General features: G+C 34.0%; 1 protein-coding gene across 4 annotated transcripts in view; it reads right to left on the reverse strand.

Moving 5' to 3' along the window:
* Positions 1-17,391, reverse strand: part of SPAST (spastin) — a 100,113-nt gene that overhangs the window by 22,082 nt on the left and 60,640 nt on the right. For all 4 annotated transcript variants that reach the window (XM_044663696.1, XM_044663694.1, XM_044663695.1 and 1 more), the window contains 4 exons: positions 16,674-16,807; positions 16,309-16,402; positions 9,000-9,074; positions 6,173-6,244 (listed from right to left, as the gene is read on the reverse strand). In XM_044663696.1, the coding sequence (XP_044519631.1) occupies positions 6,173-6,244; positions 9,000-9,074; positions 16,309-16,402; positions 16,674-16,807 (375 nt within the window). The remainder of the gene's footprint in view (positions 1-6,172; positions 6,245-8,999; positions 9,075-16,308; positions 16,403-16,673; positions 16,808-17,391) is intronic.

The raw sequence follows: 17,391 nt of genomic DNA on the forward strand, positions 1-17,391 counted from the left end.
TCAAAATAATTTTTTAAAAATACTATAATAATAGCCTTCCCAATAAGATCAGGAGTGAAGTAAGGATGCCCATTATCACCTCTATAATTTAGCATGTCACTAGAAACGCTAGTAGTAGCAATTAGAGAAGAAAAAGAAACTGAAGGGATTAAAGAAGACATTGAGAAGGCTAACCTATCACTCTTTGTAGATGATATGATGGTCTACTTAAAGAATCCTAGAGAATCAAATAAAAGCTAGTGGAAACAATCAACAACTTTAGCAAAGTTGCAGGATACAAAATAAACTCACATAAATCATCAGCATTTCTATATATTTCCTATACAACTCAGCAGCAAGAGTTAGAAAGAGAAATTCCTTTTAAAATCACCCTAGACAATATAAAATATTTAGGAATCTATTTGCAAGACAAACACAGGAATTATATGAACACAATTACAAAATGCTTTTTTACACAATTAAAACTAGATCTAAATAATTCATAAAACATTAATTGCTCATGGGTAGGACAAGCTAATATAATAAAAATGACAATCCTACCCAAATTAATTTACTTATTTAGTGCCATACCTATCAAACTAACAAGAAACTTTTTTTTACTGAATTAGAAAAAATTATAAAGTTCATTTGGAAGAACAAAAGATCAAGAATATCAAGGGAACTAATGAAAAAAATGTGAAGAATGGGGGCCTAGCAGTACTGGAACTTAAACTGTACTATAAAGCAGTGATCATCAAAACAATATAATCCTGGCTAAGAGATAGAAAGGAGGATCAATTGGAATAGACTTAGGGTAAATGTCCTTAGCAAGATAGTGAAGGACAAACCAAAAGAGCCCAGCTTTTGGGACAAAACTCCACTATTTGGCAATAACTGCTGGGAAAATTGGAAAACAGCATGGGAGAGATTATGTTTAGATCAACATCTCATACCCTACACCAAGATAAATTTAGAATGGGTAAATTGACATAAATATAAAGAAGAAAACTATAACTAAATTAGGTGAACATAGAATAGTATACCTGTCAGATCTATGGGAAAGGAAAGATTTTAAGATCAAGCAAGAGATAATGAATATTACAAAATGTAAAATGAATAATTTTGATTACATTAAATAAAAAAGATTTTATACAAACAAAAGCAATGCAACCAAAATTAGAAGGGAAGCAACAAACTGGGGAAAAAATCTTTACAACAAAAACCTGTGACAATGGTCTTGTTTCTCAAATCTATAAGGAGCTAAATCAATTGTACAAAAAATCAAGCCATTCCCCAATTGATAAATGTGCAAGGGACATGAATAGGTAGTTTTCAGATAAAGAAATCAAAACTTATCAATAAGCACATAAAAAAGTGTTCTAAATCTCTTATAATTAGAGAAGTGCAAATCAAAACAACTCTGAGGTATCACCTCATACCTAGCAGATTGACCAATATGGCGGCAAAGGAAAGTAATAAATGTTAGGGGGGATATGGCAAAATTGGGGCATTAATGCATTGTTGGTGAAGTTGTGAATTGATCCAACCATTCTGGAAAGCAATTTGGAACTATGCTCAAAGGGCTTTAAATGACTATCTGCCCTTTCATCCAGCACTGCTGGGTTTATACCCCAAAGAGATAATAGGGAAAAATACTTATACAAAAATATTTATAGCCACGCTCTTTGTGGTGACAAAATATTGGAAAATGAAGGGGTGTCCATCGATTGGGGAATGGCTGAACAAACTGTGGTATCTGATGGTGATGGAATACTATTGTGCTGAAAGGAATAATGAACTAGAGGAATTCCATGTGAACTGCAATGACCTCCAGGAAGTGATGCAGAGCAAAAGGAGCAGAACCAGGAGAACATTGTATACAGAGACAGATACACTGTGGCACAATCAAATGTAATGGACTTCTCTACTAGCAGCAATGCAATGATCCAGGACAATTCTGAGGGACTTATGAGAAAGAACACTATCCACATCCAGAGAAAGAAATGTGGGAGTAGAAACGCAGAAAAAAAAAAAATATGATTGATCACATGGTTCGATGGGGATATAGACTCTAAATGATCACTCTATTACAAATATTAATAATATGGAAATAGGTTTTGAATAATGATACATATAAAATCCAGTGGAATTACTTATTGGCTTCGGGAGTGGGGAAGGGAGAGGGGAAGGAAAGAACGTGAATCATGTAATCATGTGAAAACATTCTTAATTAATTAATTTAATTTATTTTTTAAAATATAACATACTAAATCCTACAGTTCTTTGTTTTTTTTAATATTTAAATTGAGTTAATTATTACACTTCCAAATTTTTATTAGTTTTCAGACCCTTTTATAATACCAGTCATCAATTGGTCCTGCTCTTCTTTCTTTAATAAATTTCTATTTGTTAAAATGTTGGGATTAGTAATTCATAAGCTGGGAAATTTTTTAAAATATAAATTCAGAATATAATATTAGTCCACATATTTACTAAATTGTCCATATTTAACATATTAAGAAAAGATATGTGACTGAAACCTTTATGAAAGATTTGAGGGATTTCACTTCCTACAAACTTAATATGGCCCAACATTCATAAGCTCTTGCTAAAAAAGTTAATATAACATTGAGCTGCATTAACAGAAATATAGCATCTGAATAATGAGAAATATAAATTACAAATTTTAGAAGTGAAAGGTACCTTAAAAAAAAACTTAATTCAACCCCTTCATTTTGCAAATGAAAAAAAAGTAAAGTCCAGAAAATTTCCAAATTTTTCAGTTCCTCTATATATTATACTAACATTTGGAGTAATATGTCTAGTTCTGTCAGGTTTTAAGTGAAATACTGGCAAAACGCAGCGTGCTCAGAGGTTGGGAAACATAGGATAATAAAGGAATCTAGATTTCTTGATCTTTGAGGAACAGCTAAAGGAATTGGGTATGTAACTTAGAAAAAAGACTAAGGGCAAATACAGTGTTTTTCATCAAAGGATGTCATGTAGAAAGAAGTAAAATCTTGTTTTGTACTGCTTTTGAAAGCTAGATGAATAATAAGAAAGAAATAGATCTAAACTCAACATAAGAAGAGCTTTATAATATCTAAACAGGTTAATATGCTATCCTAACAGATAATGAGATTTCCTCAAGGTATTTATGCCAGGACTGGGGAGCTATTTGTCCGGGATTTCTCATTGAATTTGACATTAAACTGTGACCTCAAAAGACCTTGTTACCTTTAGGCATTTAATAAACATCTGTTCAACTTTGTAGAATGATTCTAAAAACACACTAGTGAAACATACGAATTCATGAAAAACAGTTTTAGTTCCGTTGCTTAACAATTCATTTCACTCACCATTGTTATAAACACTTAATGACTACAGAACTTACATGCACACTTTAATCAATAAAATCTATAGACCAACATACAGGACAATTATAACATAGTATGATTTGAAGAGAACCAGAAGGGCTTCCTTCCTCAACATGATCACAATCCCCAACCTGCCACCTATAACTAAAATTCTACCATTAGAGTTCATTTCTATGGCTTAAGGCTTTGACTTATTATTAAATATAAACACATCTGGGAAAGCTAAAATGGTATCCATCATCATTTGCATGTCTAAGTATGAATGAAATTTAAATTTTTCCATCGAAAAAAGTATATTCTTACTTTTATTTCCTTTTTTGCAAAAGAAACTTAATTTTAAAAAAACTATGCATTTGAAGTGACCAAATTATCTTGAAAGTATTCCTTAGTAAGAATGTATTGTTTCTAACTTTTGCTATAGACAGAATTTATTATTTTCACAACTATTTAAAAGTTCTTTTAAGTTCTGATGACTACTTATGGCTTTTTCATGTTTTTCAAAGTACTATAATAATTTTTAAAATGTAATGCTGTTAGGGGCAGCTGGGTAGCTCAGTGGATTGAGAGCCAGGCCTAGAGACAGGAGGTCCTAGGTTGAAATCCGGCCTCAGACACTTCCCAGCTGTGTGACCCTGGGCAAGTCACTTGACCCCCCACTGCCCACCCTTACCACTCTTCCACCTAGGAGCCAATACACAGAAGTTAAGGGCTTAAAATAAATAAATTAATAAATAAAAATGTAGTGCTATTAGAAATTTCTGTAATAGGATTACAGTTCACCATGCTAATCTAGGCTTGCATCACCTCTCAACTGAACAATTGAAAAAAGCCTGCCTCCCCCCCAATTTATATCTTTCCTATACCAGTCTAGCCTCCACAAAGCTACCAATGTAATTATTCCTAAAGTTCAGGTCTACTTGTGTTGTTCTCCTACCCAACAAACTCCAATGGCTTTCTATTTCCCCTGAGATGAAATACTGAGTGTCTCAGAAGTCTTAAACTGCACTAAGACTTTTGTGACACTCTGTATAAACTCTTCTGTTTGCACCTCAGCACTTCACAGCATGGCCTCTTTCTACTTTTTTAGTCTTCTTACACTTCACTCTCAGAACCCTACAATGTGGTCATTCTGACTGACTTCACATGACACTTCATCTCCCATCTCTGTGTCTGCACTCAACTGTCTTCCATGTCTGTAATAAAATCCCTCTTTGACTCTGTCTTTTGGAAATCCTAATTTCCTTCAAGGATCTTCATTCTCTGGACTTCACCACTATGCCTCAGGTGCTTCTCCTTCCACTGCTGTGGCCCCCTTCTTTCACTGGTTAGTTCTACTCGTAACTTCCATTTTGAGGAAAGTCCACCAGTCTGTTTCATCCTCCAGACTTCACCATTATCTAGCCCCTCCCTAAACTTCTCCTATTTTTCAGCCCTCTTTTATGTGTTGTCTTCTTCCTTTAAAAATGTTCCTTGAGATTAGGAGCTAACTTTCTTTTGCTTGAATCTATGTCCCCAGTACCTGGCAAAGAGCCTGGCATGGAGTAAGGGCTGAATAAATGCTTGCCGATTCAACTCAAGAACTACCCTCTTCACCCAGTCATTTCCTGTTTACCCTAGCTGTTAGGGTTAATGTACTCTACATATACTTGTATATGAACATATTTTCTCCCCAGTTAGAATGTAAATTCCTTGGAAGTGGATAATTTTGTCTCTGAATCCCCTGGTACCTTAATACTGAGCTTCTGCACACTGCAAGTCCTTAATAATACTGACTACCTGAAGGTTGGAAACTGAACTATAAAATGCACAATTTCCCCTGGCATTAACCCTGTTAACATGTCTGCTGTGTAATATAAGACATTGCTATTCCTAAAGCTCTTGCTACTCAATAACTAATATAACATTAAGCTTTTTTTAGAATATCATCATAGACATTAGAAAGCAAATAAACAAAAGTGGGGGTATATAAACAACAGAAGGGAAATAAGGAAGGAGCTTAGGAAGGTTAAATATAAAACCAGAGTACCAGGGGTAGGGAGAGCCTCAGAGAATTTGGGTACTTCCTATCTAATAACTAATAGTATCTACTGCTCCCAAAGTCCAAACTGCTCCCTTCCCCTTAGGATTGAAAACAAAATTCTTTCCTAGAATTTAAAGCTCTCTGCTAATTTAGCTACTATCTAGCTCTCCAGTCTTATTTCACATTATTCATGGAAGTTCTATTTCAATCAAACCAGCCTATTAACTATTCCCTTTACAAAACATTCCATCTTTTGCCTCTTGTATCTTTGAACAAGCAGGCCCCCATATCTTCTCACCCATGTCTCAAAGAATCCTTAGCTTCCTTCAAAGCATAACTCAGGTACTATCTCTTATATGAAATATTTACTGATTTCCTCTTCCCACCAGTAATTAGTGCTCTCTCCCTCCTGAGCATACTTTTATAATTTTATAATCCTATTTATATATTTTGTATTTATTTATTTTATAAAAGGTTTCATATTCACTCAGAAGAAATTTAAGTTCTTTGAGGGCAGGTACTGTTTCATGGTTCACTTTGAATACTTGATGCTTACATTTAATAACATTTGTTGAATTGCATGTTTATGGGTAAAATGATTATATTCCACAAAGGAAAGTATTAAGAAGAGAATGTCAAACATGTGAACTACTTTCAAGTCTGTATCTTCTTGTTATATCTTTAAAGTATGTATAAAAGTCTAAGGAAACATTCTTATTTATGCTATCATTAGTATTTAATATATTAAGATTTACACATTAACATAAGTTAATAAATTTCAAAAACAGTTACTCACATATTTCGAGGTTAAGCTTGCAGCACTTATATTAAAGAAAGTAGCATTGGACTCTGCAGCTACTGCTTTGGCCTTTAAAACACACAAAAAAAAGCAGATGCAAAGCTACATGAGTATATATTAAAATAAGGACTTAAAGCATCACAATATCCTATTTAAACAGGACCCAATTTGTATTATAGAAATAGCTAACAAACACTTTCTAAAAATCAAAGACATGACTACTGATAGCATAACACAATTATGTTTTTCCTCTATTATGAAAGCTTCCTGTCACAATATGGGAGAGAGTAGGTTTAGATCAACATCTCACACCCTACACACCAAGGTAAATTCAGAATGGTTGAATGACTTTAATATAAAGAAGGAAACTATAAGTTAGGCGAACACAGAATAGTATACTTGTCAGCTCTTTGGGAAAGGAAAGATTTTCAAACCAAGCAAGAGTTAGAAAAAATTACAAAATGTAAAATAAATAATTTCGATTATATTAAATTAAAAAGGGTTTGTACAAACAAAACCAATGCTCCCAAAATTAGAAGGGAATCAACAAATTGGGGGAAAAAATCTTTATAACAAAAATTCTGACAAAGGTCTAATTACTCAAATATATAAGGATATAAATCAATTGTACAAAAAATCAAGCCATTCCCCAATTGATAAATGGGTAAGGGACATGAATAGACAATTTTCAGATAAAGAAATCAAAACTATCCATAAGCACATGAGAAAGTGTTCTAAATCTCTTTTAATTAGAGAAGTGCAAATCAAAACAACACTGAGGTACCACCTCACACCTAGCAAATTGGCTAATATGACAACAAAGCAAAGTGGTGAATGTTGGAGGAGATGTGGCAAAATTGGGACATTGATGTGTTGCTGATGGAGTTGTGAATTGATCCAACCATTCTGGATGGCAATTTGAAACTATGCCCAAAGGGTGCTAAAAGACTGCCTGCCCTTTGATCCAGCCATATCACTGCTGGGTTTATACGCCAAAGAGATCATAAAGAAAAAGACATGTACAAAAATATTTATAGTTGCACTCTTTGTAGTGGTAAAAAAACTGGAAAATGAGGGTATGCCCTTCAATTGGGGAATGGTTGAACAAACTGTAGTATCTGTTGGTGATGGAATACTATTGTCATAAAAGAAATAACAAACTGGAGGAATTCCATGTGAACTGGAATGACCTCCTGGATTTGATGCAGAGTGAAAGGAGCAGAACCAGGAGAACACTATACACAGAGACTGATACACTGTGGTAAAATCGAACATAACAGACTTCTCTACTAGCAGCAATGAAAGGATCCAGAGCAAGGCTGAGGGACTTATGAGAAAGAAAACTATCCACATCCAGAGGGAGAACTGTGGGAGGAGAAACACAGAAGAAAAACAACTGCTTGAACACATGGGCTGATGGGGATATGATTGGGGATGCAGACTCTAAACAATAACTCTAGTCCAACTATCAATAATATGGAAATAGGTCTCGATCAATGATACATGTAAAACCTAGTGGAATTGCATATCGGCTATGGGAGGGGATTGAGGAGAAGGAAAGAAAATGAGTCATGTCATGTAACCATGGGAAAATATTCTAAATAAAATAAATTAATTTTAAAAATATGAAAACTTCCTGTCAAGTCCTTTTCTCAAAAGAACTAGAAGGAAAAGAAGAGGATACTGGCTTTTCTCCTTTCTATTATGGGAATCATAGCTTAAAACAAAGGGTGCTGAGTTACTAGCAAAAAATTATGCTGGTTCTCTGTTCATTCTTTCGTTCTGGCTAAGATATCTAGGAAAGCAGAACTACTGAGAAACATGGTAGGAAAAAAATGTTGGCAACTTAGATAACTTAGATACAGGTTTTTGTATAATTTGAACAAAGCATATACTTCCTCATTTTTCAGTCTGCTAAAGTAGCTAAAAAGCAACCAAGTATTCAACATAGTAAGGTATATATATTATTTCATCCATATATGATTTTACTGATGTAGAGAACATACAACTTGAAAACTTTCTTCATAGATGCAGACTGTGCAACTTATGGGTTTACAGAGTTGTCTGTAGTCACTGAAAAATTCAGTGATTTCCCAATGGTCCACACTATGTATGTTTTAGAGGCAGAATTTTAATCCAGAACTTCCTAGACTCCAAAGCCAGTGTTCTAACCCCTTTGACATGTCTACTTGTATACTTTTATATAAAGTCTTAAAAGGATAAAAATTATTCTGCTACTCCTTTCACCTGTCCAAAAACACATACTAAACAGACTGCATGTTAGCCTTTATGTAAATCTGTTTGTGAGCTCTTTAATAGAAAAGCTAGGAAGCAGAAAAAGCAAACGTCAAAAAGAAAATTACTAAGTTACAATTAAGGAAAAACTGTCAAATACTAAACAGAATATAATTGTTAAGAAAAATATTTACTACTGATTCCCCAACTCATTTATGTAGTCCTCTAAGAAATACTAAATAACTTTCTTCATCAGTAAAATTGAGATAATAATATTTATACTATGTATCAATAAGGTTATCATTTCTTAACTTAGGCTCAGAACAGTGAAGTGACTTGCCAATGATTATACCATTAAGTGTCAAAGGAGGATAAGAATATAGGTTAGACTCACAGGCTGGCCCATTTCCCATTACACCACAAAGCTTCTTTACTTATGCAAAATATTTATTCAGTTTATCATTACTAAAGTTTCTAGGTAAAGTTATATATATTTTAAAAAGAAAAATAAGAGAAATATCTAGGAAAGAAAAATGAACTTTATGGTTTCAAATATAGAAAGATTCAAACATATAATAGCATTTCTTACCAGCATAGTTTTCCCATTACCAGGTGGGCCAAACAGCAACAATCCCCGAGCTGGAGCTCTTAGCCCTGTGAATAACTTAAAAAAATAAACAAACATGTTTTAGTTTAAATTTTTTTTCTACAGGTAAATGAAAATCATTAAATGTAGGGAAATAGTTACTAATGAAATAGAAAAGATATCTTTACAAAATAAGGACAAATGATTCCTAATTTTAAAAAAACCCCTTTATTCTTTTGTCTTAATGAAACTCTAAGGCAGAAGGGCAAAGGCTAAGCAAAAGAAGTTAAGTGACTTGCTCAGGACCATGCAGCTAGGAAGTGTCTGAGGCCACATTTGAACCCAAGTCCCCTAACTCCATCCACTGTGCCACTTAGCTACCCCCTAATATTTTATATACATATATAATGTAATAAAGGAATTTATTTTAGATGTAATAAGGGAATTAGGCAGGGATGCAGTAAGGTACTGAGGTAATGGGGTGATATGGGACCAAAGACCAGAGGTAATCAAGGGAATTAAGGCAGAGGTATGGTTGGAATAGAGGAGAAGGCACTGTGGATAGGGGTTTGTGAATCCCTAAGGCAGAAAGTGAATAAGGAAAGTATAATGGTAAAGGTGGTAAATTGAAATGGTAGGAGAAGCAAGGGAATGGCGGAGTTTAGGGAATATAAACACGGAGGTATAAAGAGTTACAAGGGAGAGGATGAGATATTTTGGGCAATCAGCTACAGCCTGGGAGACCCAGATTGGGACACAGGTTTGAGGCAGAGACACTTAAGGGAAACAGACTGAGCCCTTCAAGTAGGAAGGGCACTTCTACAGACAAAGGTTAGGGCCAGCCAAGAATGGCTTGAAACTGACTAGAGGGCTGCTAGTCAGTTTCTCAGGTTTACAAAGGAACAGTTCAGAGGAAGTATTAAGATTGCACTTCCTCCAAAATGGACACCTCCAACTCCCTTCACAACTCAGACTATATGATTCCTTTCTTCCCTTCTCCCTCTCTTATCAATCAACTAATGAAGTAGCCAAAGATTTTGATTAAAAGACAAACTGGGTTTATCAGTTTAAGGGTTGATTGGAAAAGATAGAGGATACAACCCTAACAGCCACCTAGAGAGAGCTTCAGGTGGGGGAGGGAGACAGGAATGTGAAACTGAGAAAGGACCTGCCTTAACTCAGCTCACAAGAGGTTTATAATCAATGGGGTTAGGAAAGTTGGATACAATGATTCAATAGATAATTTGTAACAAGGGTAAGCCCTATTTGACTATTTAAAACTATCAAGTTTAAACTAACACTCCAAACTACCCTCCTTTCAAAACCCTCACAGAAATTCAGGCAGGGAAGGAAAAATGAAGATGGGGAATAAGGGAGGTTAGGGAGATTCAAAGGAAATAACTAAGCTAACAATTTTTAAGAGAAAAGCTGCAGAATATAGGTCAGGTTTTTTCCAAAGAAAGAGCTCAGATTGACCCTCCTCCTCACCATGAGTCCCCAGGATCAACTGAACTTCCTCAAAATTCTAAACCTTTCTCAACTGTCAAATTCTCCAACAAAGCCTTGCAGGGCTGACCTGCACACTATTTGCACTACAATAATTATAAATTTCACATATATACATACATATATAAATATAATTATAGCTACCCCATATATAAAGACATCAGAATTTGAAACCCAGGGAGATGTTAGCACCAAGATTAAGACTCTTTTAATAAGAAAGGGCGATAGATCTGTTTCTTTACTGAAGGTGGCACATGCAGAACTAAGTTAAAGTTAAGGAAAAGGTCTAAGTACGAAGATATGAGGAAGTTACACAAATGAGGACTAGAAGTTATTAACTCATGTGAGAATATAATTGACTAAAATTTTGAACTTATTTGCAAGATTTCAATGCTTTCATTTATGCCTCTATCATCTTCTCCCCCTTCCTTCTCTCTAAGCTCTACCATCCCAAACCCTAATTCCTATAGGGAAATGTTTATCCCACAATGATTTTGTCCTGCTTCAAATTTCTTAAGCACTTAAAAGTTCAAACTGCTCAACTGAAAACCAACAGCAGAGTGCATTATGGCATTTATTTCTATTACTAATGCATTCAATTATTAATTTTACCCATATAATGCTACTTGTTTTTATAATAATATATTTCCAAGTTGCTTTTATTCTCAATCATTCTATAATTTCCTTGAGGAAGGGAACCATATTCAAAACCTTCAAATGTTTATAGCATTGGAGCACCTTCAATTTTATAGAAATTAATGCTTACTATGTTCATAGTCCTATGTTACACACTATGGGAAATAAAAATGAATATGAAATTCCCTGTCTTCAAGAAGCTTAACAAGAAATAGAAGGAAAAAAAACACACAAATGCTTATTAAGGTGGAAAATGGTTACTGCCATAAGAGATGTTTATATAAAGGTATGGGGGGGGGGGGTAATAAAAAAATATCTGGACTTGGAGTCAGAAAGCCTGATTTGTATTCTGGATTAAATATTTACTAGCTGTGAGACCCAGGGAAAGTCACTTAACTTCTCTAAGGTTCAGTTTCTTCTGTTAAATGAAGATAATTAAAGCATCAACCTCACAGTGTTATTTTAATGATATAACAACAACAACAATAGCTAATGTTTATATAATACCTACTATGTGCCAGGCATTGTACTAACTGCTTTACCGATTAATCTTGTTTTATCCTCACAATAACCCTAACAGTATATATTATTATATAAGGAGTTGATAATATATGAAATAATATGTGTAAAGACTTTTGAAAACCTTATAAAGCATTATATAGCTATAAACCATAATTATAGTCACTTATATAGAAAGTCATTCTAAGGATAGAAAGAATATAGAAAAGCTTCAATGAGGAGATAACCTCTAATATAAGCCTTAAAATCAGGGTATTAACAGGCAAAAATGACAGGAAAAGCTTTCCAAGTACACAGAATAGCATGAGTGAAAGATGAGGTGGCAAGCTTAAATGTTTTAGGCATTAGTAGTTTGGTTTGGTTGTAGTTTGATTGTTTGTTTTTGTTTGTTTCTGTGTGTGTGTCCAAATTTGATTAACTCAACAAATATATACTAAGGACCTGCCAACTAAAATGCACCAACAAGGTACTAGGAACAGAAGGACAAAAATTTATAACTCCCTGCTTTCAAGGAGTAGAATGTCACAAATGGGGACTGCTATATAGGTTAGTTTGGTTCAACTACAGGGTATATGATGGGGACTAATGTGAAACAAATTTGAAAATTGAAAAGAAAATTTGAGACAAGATTGTAAAAGGCTTTAAAAACCAAAAAAGATTTCATTTTATCCTAGAAATAATAGAGTCACTCCAGTTTCTTGAGCAGTATTGTTACATGGGTCAGATTTGTACTGTAGAAAGATTATTTTAACAGTTATATGGAGGACGGAGAGGCAAGAAGATTATTTGTTATTTAGGAAGTTACTAGTTCAGTCAAGAGATGGCTATGAATGTGGGTACTGATCATGTGAAGAAAGAAGGTTAAGGGATGTATGCAAAAGAGGTTACAGACATGGAATCTAAGAGACTTGACAGTGCCTGGACATGGGAGTATGAGATCAAGAATCTTGCTGATACTGTAAACCTGGATAAATGGAAGGATGCCGATTCTTTCATTAGGAAGAAAGGATTGGTTTAAGAGAAATAAATTTGATTTTAGACAAGTTAAGTTCGAGATATTTGTGAGATACACAGGTGGAAATGTCTAGCCTCCCAAAAAAAATAAAGGAAAAAAGACCTATGTCTATCAATCTCTGCATAAGAAAAGATTAAAGTAACAACTTCTCTCAATTTAGAAACAAATACTGTCAAAGTATCATTCATTACTTTGAAATCAATTTTAATACTTAAATAATACGTTACTTCTTTTTTTTTAAACCCTTACCTTCCACCTTAGAATCAATATTGTGTATTGGTTTCTAGGCAAAAGAGTGGTGAGAGTTAAACAGTAGGGGTTAAGTAACTTGCCCAAAGTCCTAGCTAGGAAGGGCCTGAAGCCAAATTTGAACCCAGAACCCAGATCCCATCTCTAGGCCTGGCTCTGAATCCACTAAGCCACCCAGCTGTCCCCAATCTGTTACTTCTTAATTCTAGAATAATGTAAACATATTCCTGATAATCTAAATTATATATTCTTTTATTCTCACTTGCACATAGCTACTTCTCTGGGACTATGCCTAGTACAAGGACACACAAGAACAGTTTTGTTCTGCCTTTTAGTAAATTTGTGGGGGAAAAGTTGGGAGCTATCTCCAAAGATAACTGTACTCCTCTGAGTTTACCAAGAAAGTACAGAAAGGAAGAGAGGGCACAGAATAGTTTGGAGGTACCCTTATGCTTAGGAGACAGGTCATGGATAATGATCCTAGAAAGGAAGAGTTGGACAGGTAGGAAAAGAAACGAAAGACAATAGTGTTATGAAGACCAAAGGATAAGATGGGAAGTCCAGGAGGTCTACTGTAGCAAAAGCTTCAAAGAGGTCAGGAAAGATGAAGACTGCCAAAAGAGAGAGAGAGAGACAGACAGAGAAAGAGAGAGAGAGACAGACAGACAGACTATTCAAATAGTAGGAGTAATAAATAAAGTAAGACCAAATAATAGAAGGCCTTGACTTATGAGGTTTAACCTTTACTAAAGTTCTTTTGGCAAGAGAGTTAACATGCTGAGAGCTTTATGAATATTAATTTAGCAGGACTACCCCAAATAAACGGAAGAAGCAAAAGGCAAAAAGACCAGTTATGAAACTACTACAATATGAGCAATAGGTAGTCACTTCCCTAGCTAATTTCTCTGCCTAAAAACTACCTGGCCTTTCTATCTGCCATTAAGATACAAAAAGGAACCCTCCTTTAGGCTCCTTAGAAGCAAGGAGCATCTCAATTTTCTATTTGTATCCTTAGAGCTTATCATGACACTTGGCATATAGTGATTAATAAATGCTTTTCTAATTGCTAATAAATGCTCTTCCATTCTATCCCTCCCAAGTCTATTTTTATTTTTAACAGAAGATCCATGAAAATGAAATCCCTTAGCCAAAATATAAAACTGTAATAGTGGGATTTCATATACCATTGAAAAGTCAATAGTACTGTCAATTAAAGGAGAATCAACAACAAAACCACTCAAATCACACTACAAAGGAATCTGTTAATTACAATTTTACAGTTTGTAAAGCACCTTCTCACAACAGCCTGTAGTAGGCAGTGTAAGCATTACTGCTGACATTTTACATATGAAGAAATTAAGGTGAAAGTCAGGCTTAGTAAAGCTGGATGGGAGAATTCATAGTATGCTAAATGGGCATCCATTTATTTGCTTCCAATCCCAATGCCCTTTCCCATAAATCTCATGTATGCCATGCTAATGTCTACAGTCAAATGCTAAACAAGGAAGAGTATATTCTCCTTTGGAAACATTTAGGGAAAGTTGTTTGGAAAGAGAACATTCTGAGAGTATAGAAAACCATGTAGTCCTGAAAAACCTATTATTCTTTTGAAAACTCACTCTATCAACCCCTGTATGTGAAAAGATTGAAGTATCAACTTCTATCCAACTAGAAACAAATGATGTCCAAGTATCACTCATTAATTTGATATCAGTTTTATTAAAGTATTAAAACTTAAGTAAATATTACCCCATAATTCTAAAATAAGGTAAATCTATTTTTCCTAACACTGATATGTTCTTTTATTCCAACTCTGTTCATGAAAGGTCACAAAACAGTTTAACTCTGCTGTTTACATTAGGTATGTTCCTGAAAACCTGAGTAAATACAGTATCATTTCCCCCTGATTCCATTATAAATCCAGAAATGTGTTTCCCAATAAAAAAAGACCTCAGCAAGTATTTAATAATGACATTTAACAAATACTCAATACATCCATGAGTACTGTCTTGGCCTTTGTGTATTTGATTCTCTCATATAACTACTGACAGAAGTTAATCAAAATGATAATCCATGGGATCTGGCTACACATTACTGCAGGGTCATAGGATCTATAAGCAGAAGAGATCTAGAAGCCCATTCATTTAAAAAAAATTTTTTAAATTGCTCATTTTACATATAGACAAGGAAACTGAAGCCAAAGAGGATAAGATGACTGACCCTAGACCAGATAGGTAATAAGTGACAGAGAGAGAATAGGTCCTTTGACTCAAAATAACAGGGCTGTCTCCACGTAAAGAAGATCTCATGCTCCAGAAGAAGTAAACAGAGAAAAGACAAAACAGTCATAATTTGAATTCTAAATAAAAGGAACAACTCTTTCCTTGAGCAGTCATATCAATTTTCCTCAAAAATGTAAGATGATTTAATTAACAAGAAAGGCTTCCAAGGTCCTTTTATTTGGTTGTTTTTTTGTTTTTTTTTTTTAAATCCTTGCCTTCCATCTTGGAGTCAATACTGTGTATTAGCTCCAAGGCAGAAGAGTGGTAAGGGCAGGCAATAGGGGTCAAGTGACTTGCCCAGGGTCACACAGCTGGGAAGTGTCTGAGGCCAGATTTGAACCTAGGACCTCCCGTCTCTAGGCCTGGCTCTCAATCCACTGAGCTACCTAGCTGCCCCCCAAGGTCCTTTTATTTGAAAAGAATATATAGTTTTGTTTTAAAGGGCTTGAAATAATCTTTTAAGATTTTCGGGTAGGATTCATGAAATAGCAATAAACACATACACTGCAAGTACTGTTTTATCAAGTGTTCAAATCCAAAACAACACTAAATGTGTATATATACAAAGAAAAGGCCCAGCTGGTAAAGTTAATTTTCATATGACAATTAAGAAGCATACTGGGAATTTAGATGCCTTGACATTCATTGTCCCTCTCTCCATTTTGGTGACTAGGTGACTTTAGAGAGCAATTCTTAGGCAGAACTGAGGCCATATTTCAAAGGCATTCTCTTTTGGTTTTCATTCTAATTCTTTGATTTCTTAGCTTTATCAAAACACAGATTGCTTAGGAATACCTTATTAATTTTCCCCTAAGAGTCTCTTTCAGCTCTGAATCTATTATTCTTTAAACATAAAACAAATTTTAATGACTGAAAACAACAAATTTTCCTCTCAGATAGAACTAGTCATCATATTACACTAATACATCTTGTATCTTGATTTCCATTTTCTTGTCTGTCTTACAATTTTTTTCATTTTTTTATTACTTCTACTGTCATAGTTTTGTATAAGCACATGAATATAATTGTAGTTCCATCATGACATTTGCTTACTATCTCTGCTTCAATATAAGATGCCACAGGAAAATGTTAATGATTTCCTTACTTCAGGTCTAAGGGAAGGAAGAATAACAATTTCTTGCAATGCTTGCTTTGCCAACTCTTGTCCAGCTATGTCATCAAATTTGACAGCTGTTCCACTGACAAAGAGAAAGAATATAATTAATCTCATGATGAGACTTTATTCACACTTATATCTAAATTAACGTCAAATAATTAATAGTTGATTAGGCATTTAGTGATTTTCATGTTTATTTTAAATATTTAACTTTAACATGAATCATCTTTATTAAGTGAAAACTATCATGAAATTTTTAAATATAAAAAGTACTTTTTTCTTCAAGTCAGAATACTTATTAGTCACAAAATAATTTTAAACCAATGAATAAAAGATTCAATAATTTAACTTACTTGTCAACAATTTCATTCATAATAAGATTAGCAAGATTACTGTCCACATTCCTAAAATTCTTCAAGTCTTTCTTTTTTCGAGCAGCAGTCATAGGAGTTGAAGGTTTATTTGTTCTGTTAGTTTTTGGAGTTCCCTTAAAAAATCAAAGCTTTTTTAAAATAGTGAAACAAACACAGCCTAACATTTACACTCTCCTAATAAGCTATCTTTAAGGTTTCAGGTAGTTACAGTTTTTAAATTATGAAATAAAATTTAAGCATATGCTCAGTTTAAAAATAATTTAGTTTTTCATAATTCTGATGATAAATTATTTTTGCTCACTCCACTGCCTAAAGAATATTTCAAAATCAGATTCTCTATCCCATAAATACATAGCTTTTTATTTAATTTATTTCAAAATCAGATTCTCTATCCCATAAATACATAGCTTTTTATTTAATTTATTTCAAATCTGAAATTTACCAGATTATGCCATTTAATCCCAGCAAAAACTGGCATAACAACTTTTTATTATAGGGCAAATCTGGGGTAGACTTTATCCAAAAAATTAAATTGCTAAATATTAAAAATATTTCATAGGCTAGACTGGATCTATAAGAAACATTACACCAAGTCTCTAAAATGCCAAGATTCATAAATATTTTTAAGTGGCTGAAAAAAGGATTTCAAATGAAAATGGAATGCTATGCAAACAAATGCAACACATAAAGACAAACG

Source organism: Gracilinanus agilis, chromosome 2 (genome assembly GCF_016433145.1).
Source record: "Gracilinanus agilis isolate LMUSP501 chromosome 2, AgileGrace, whole genome shotgun sequence".
Lineage (NCBI taxonomy): Eukaryota > Metazoa > Chordata > Mammalia > Didelphimorphia > Didelphidae > Gracilinanus > Gracilinanus agilis.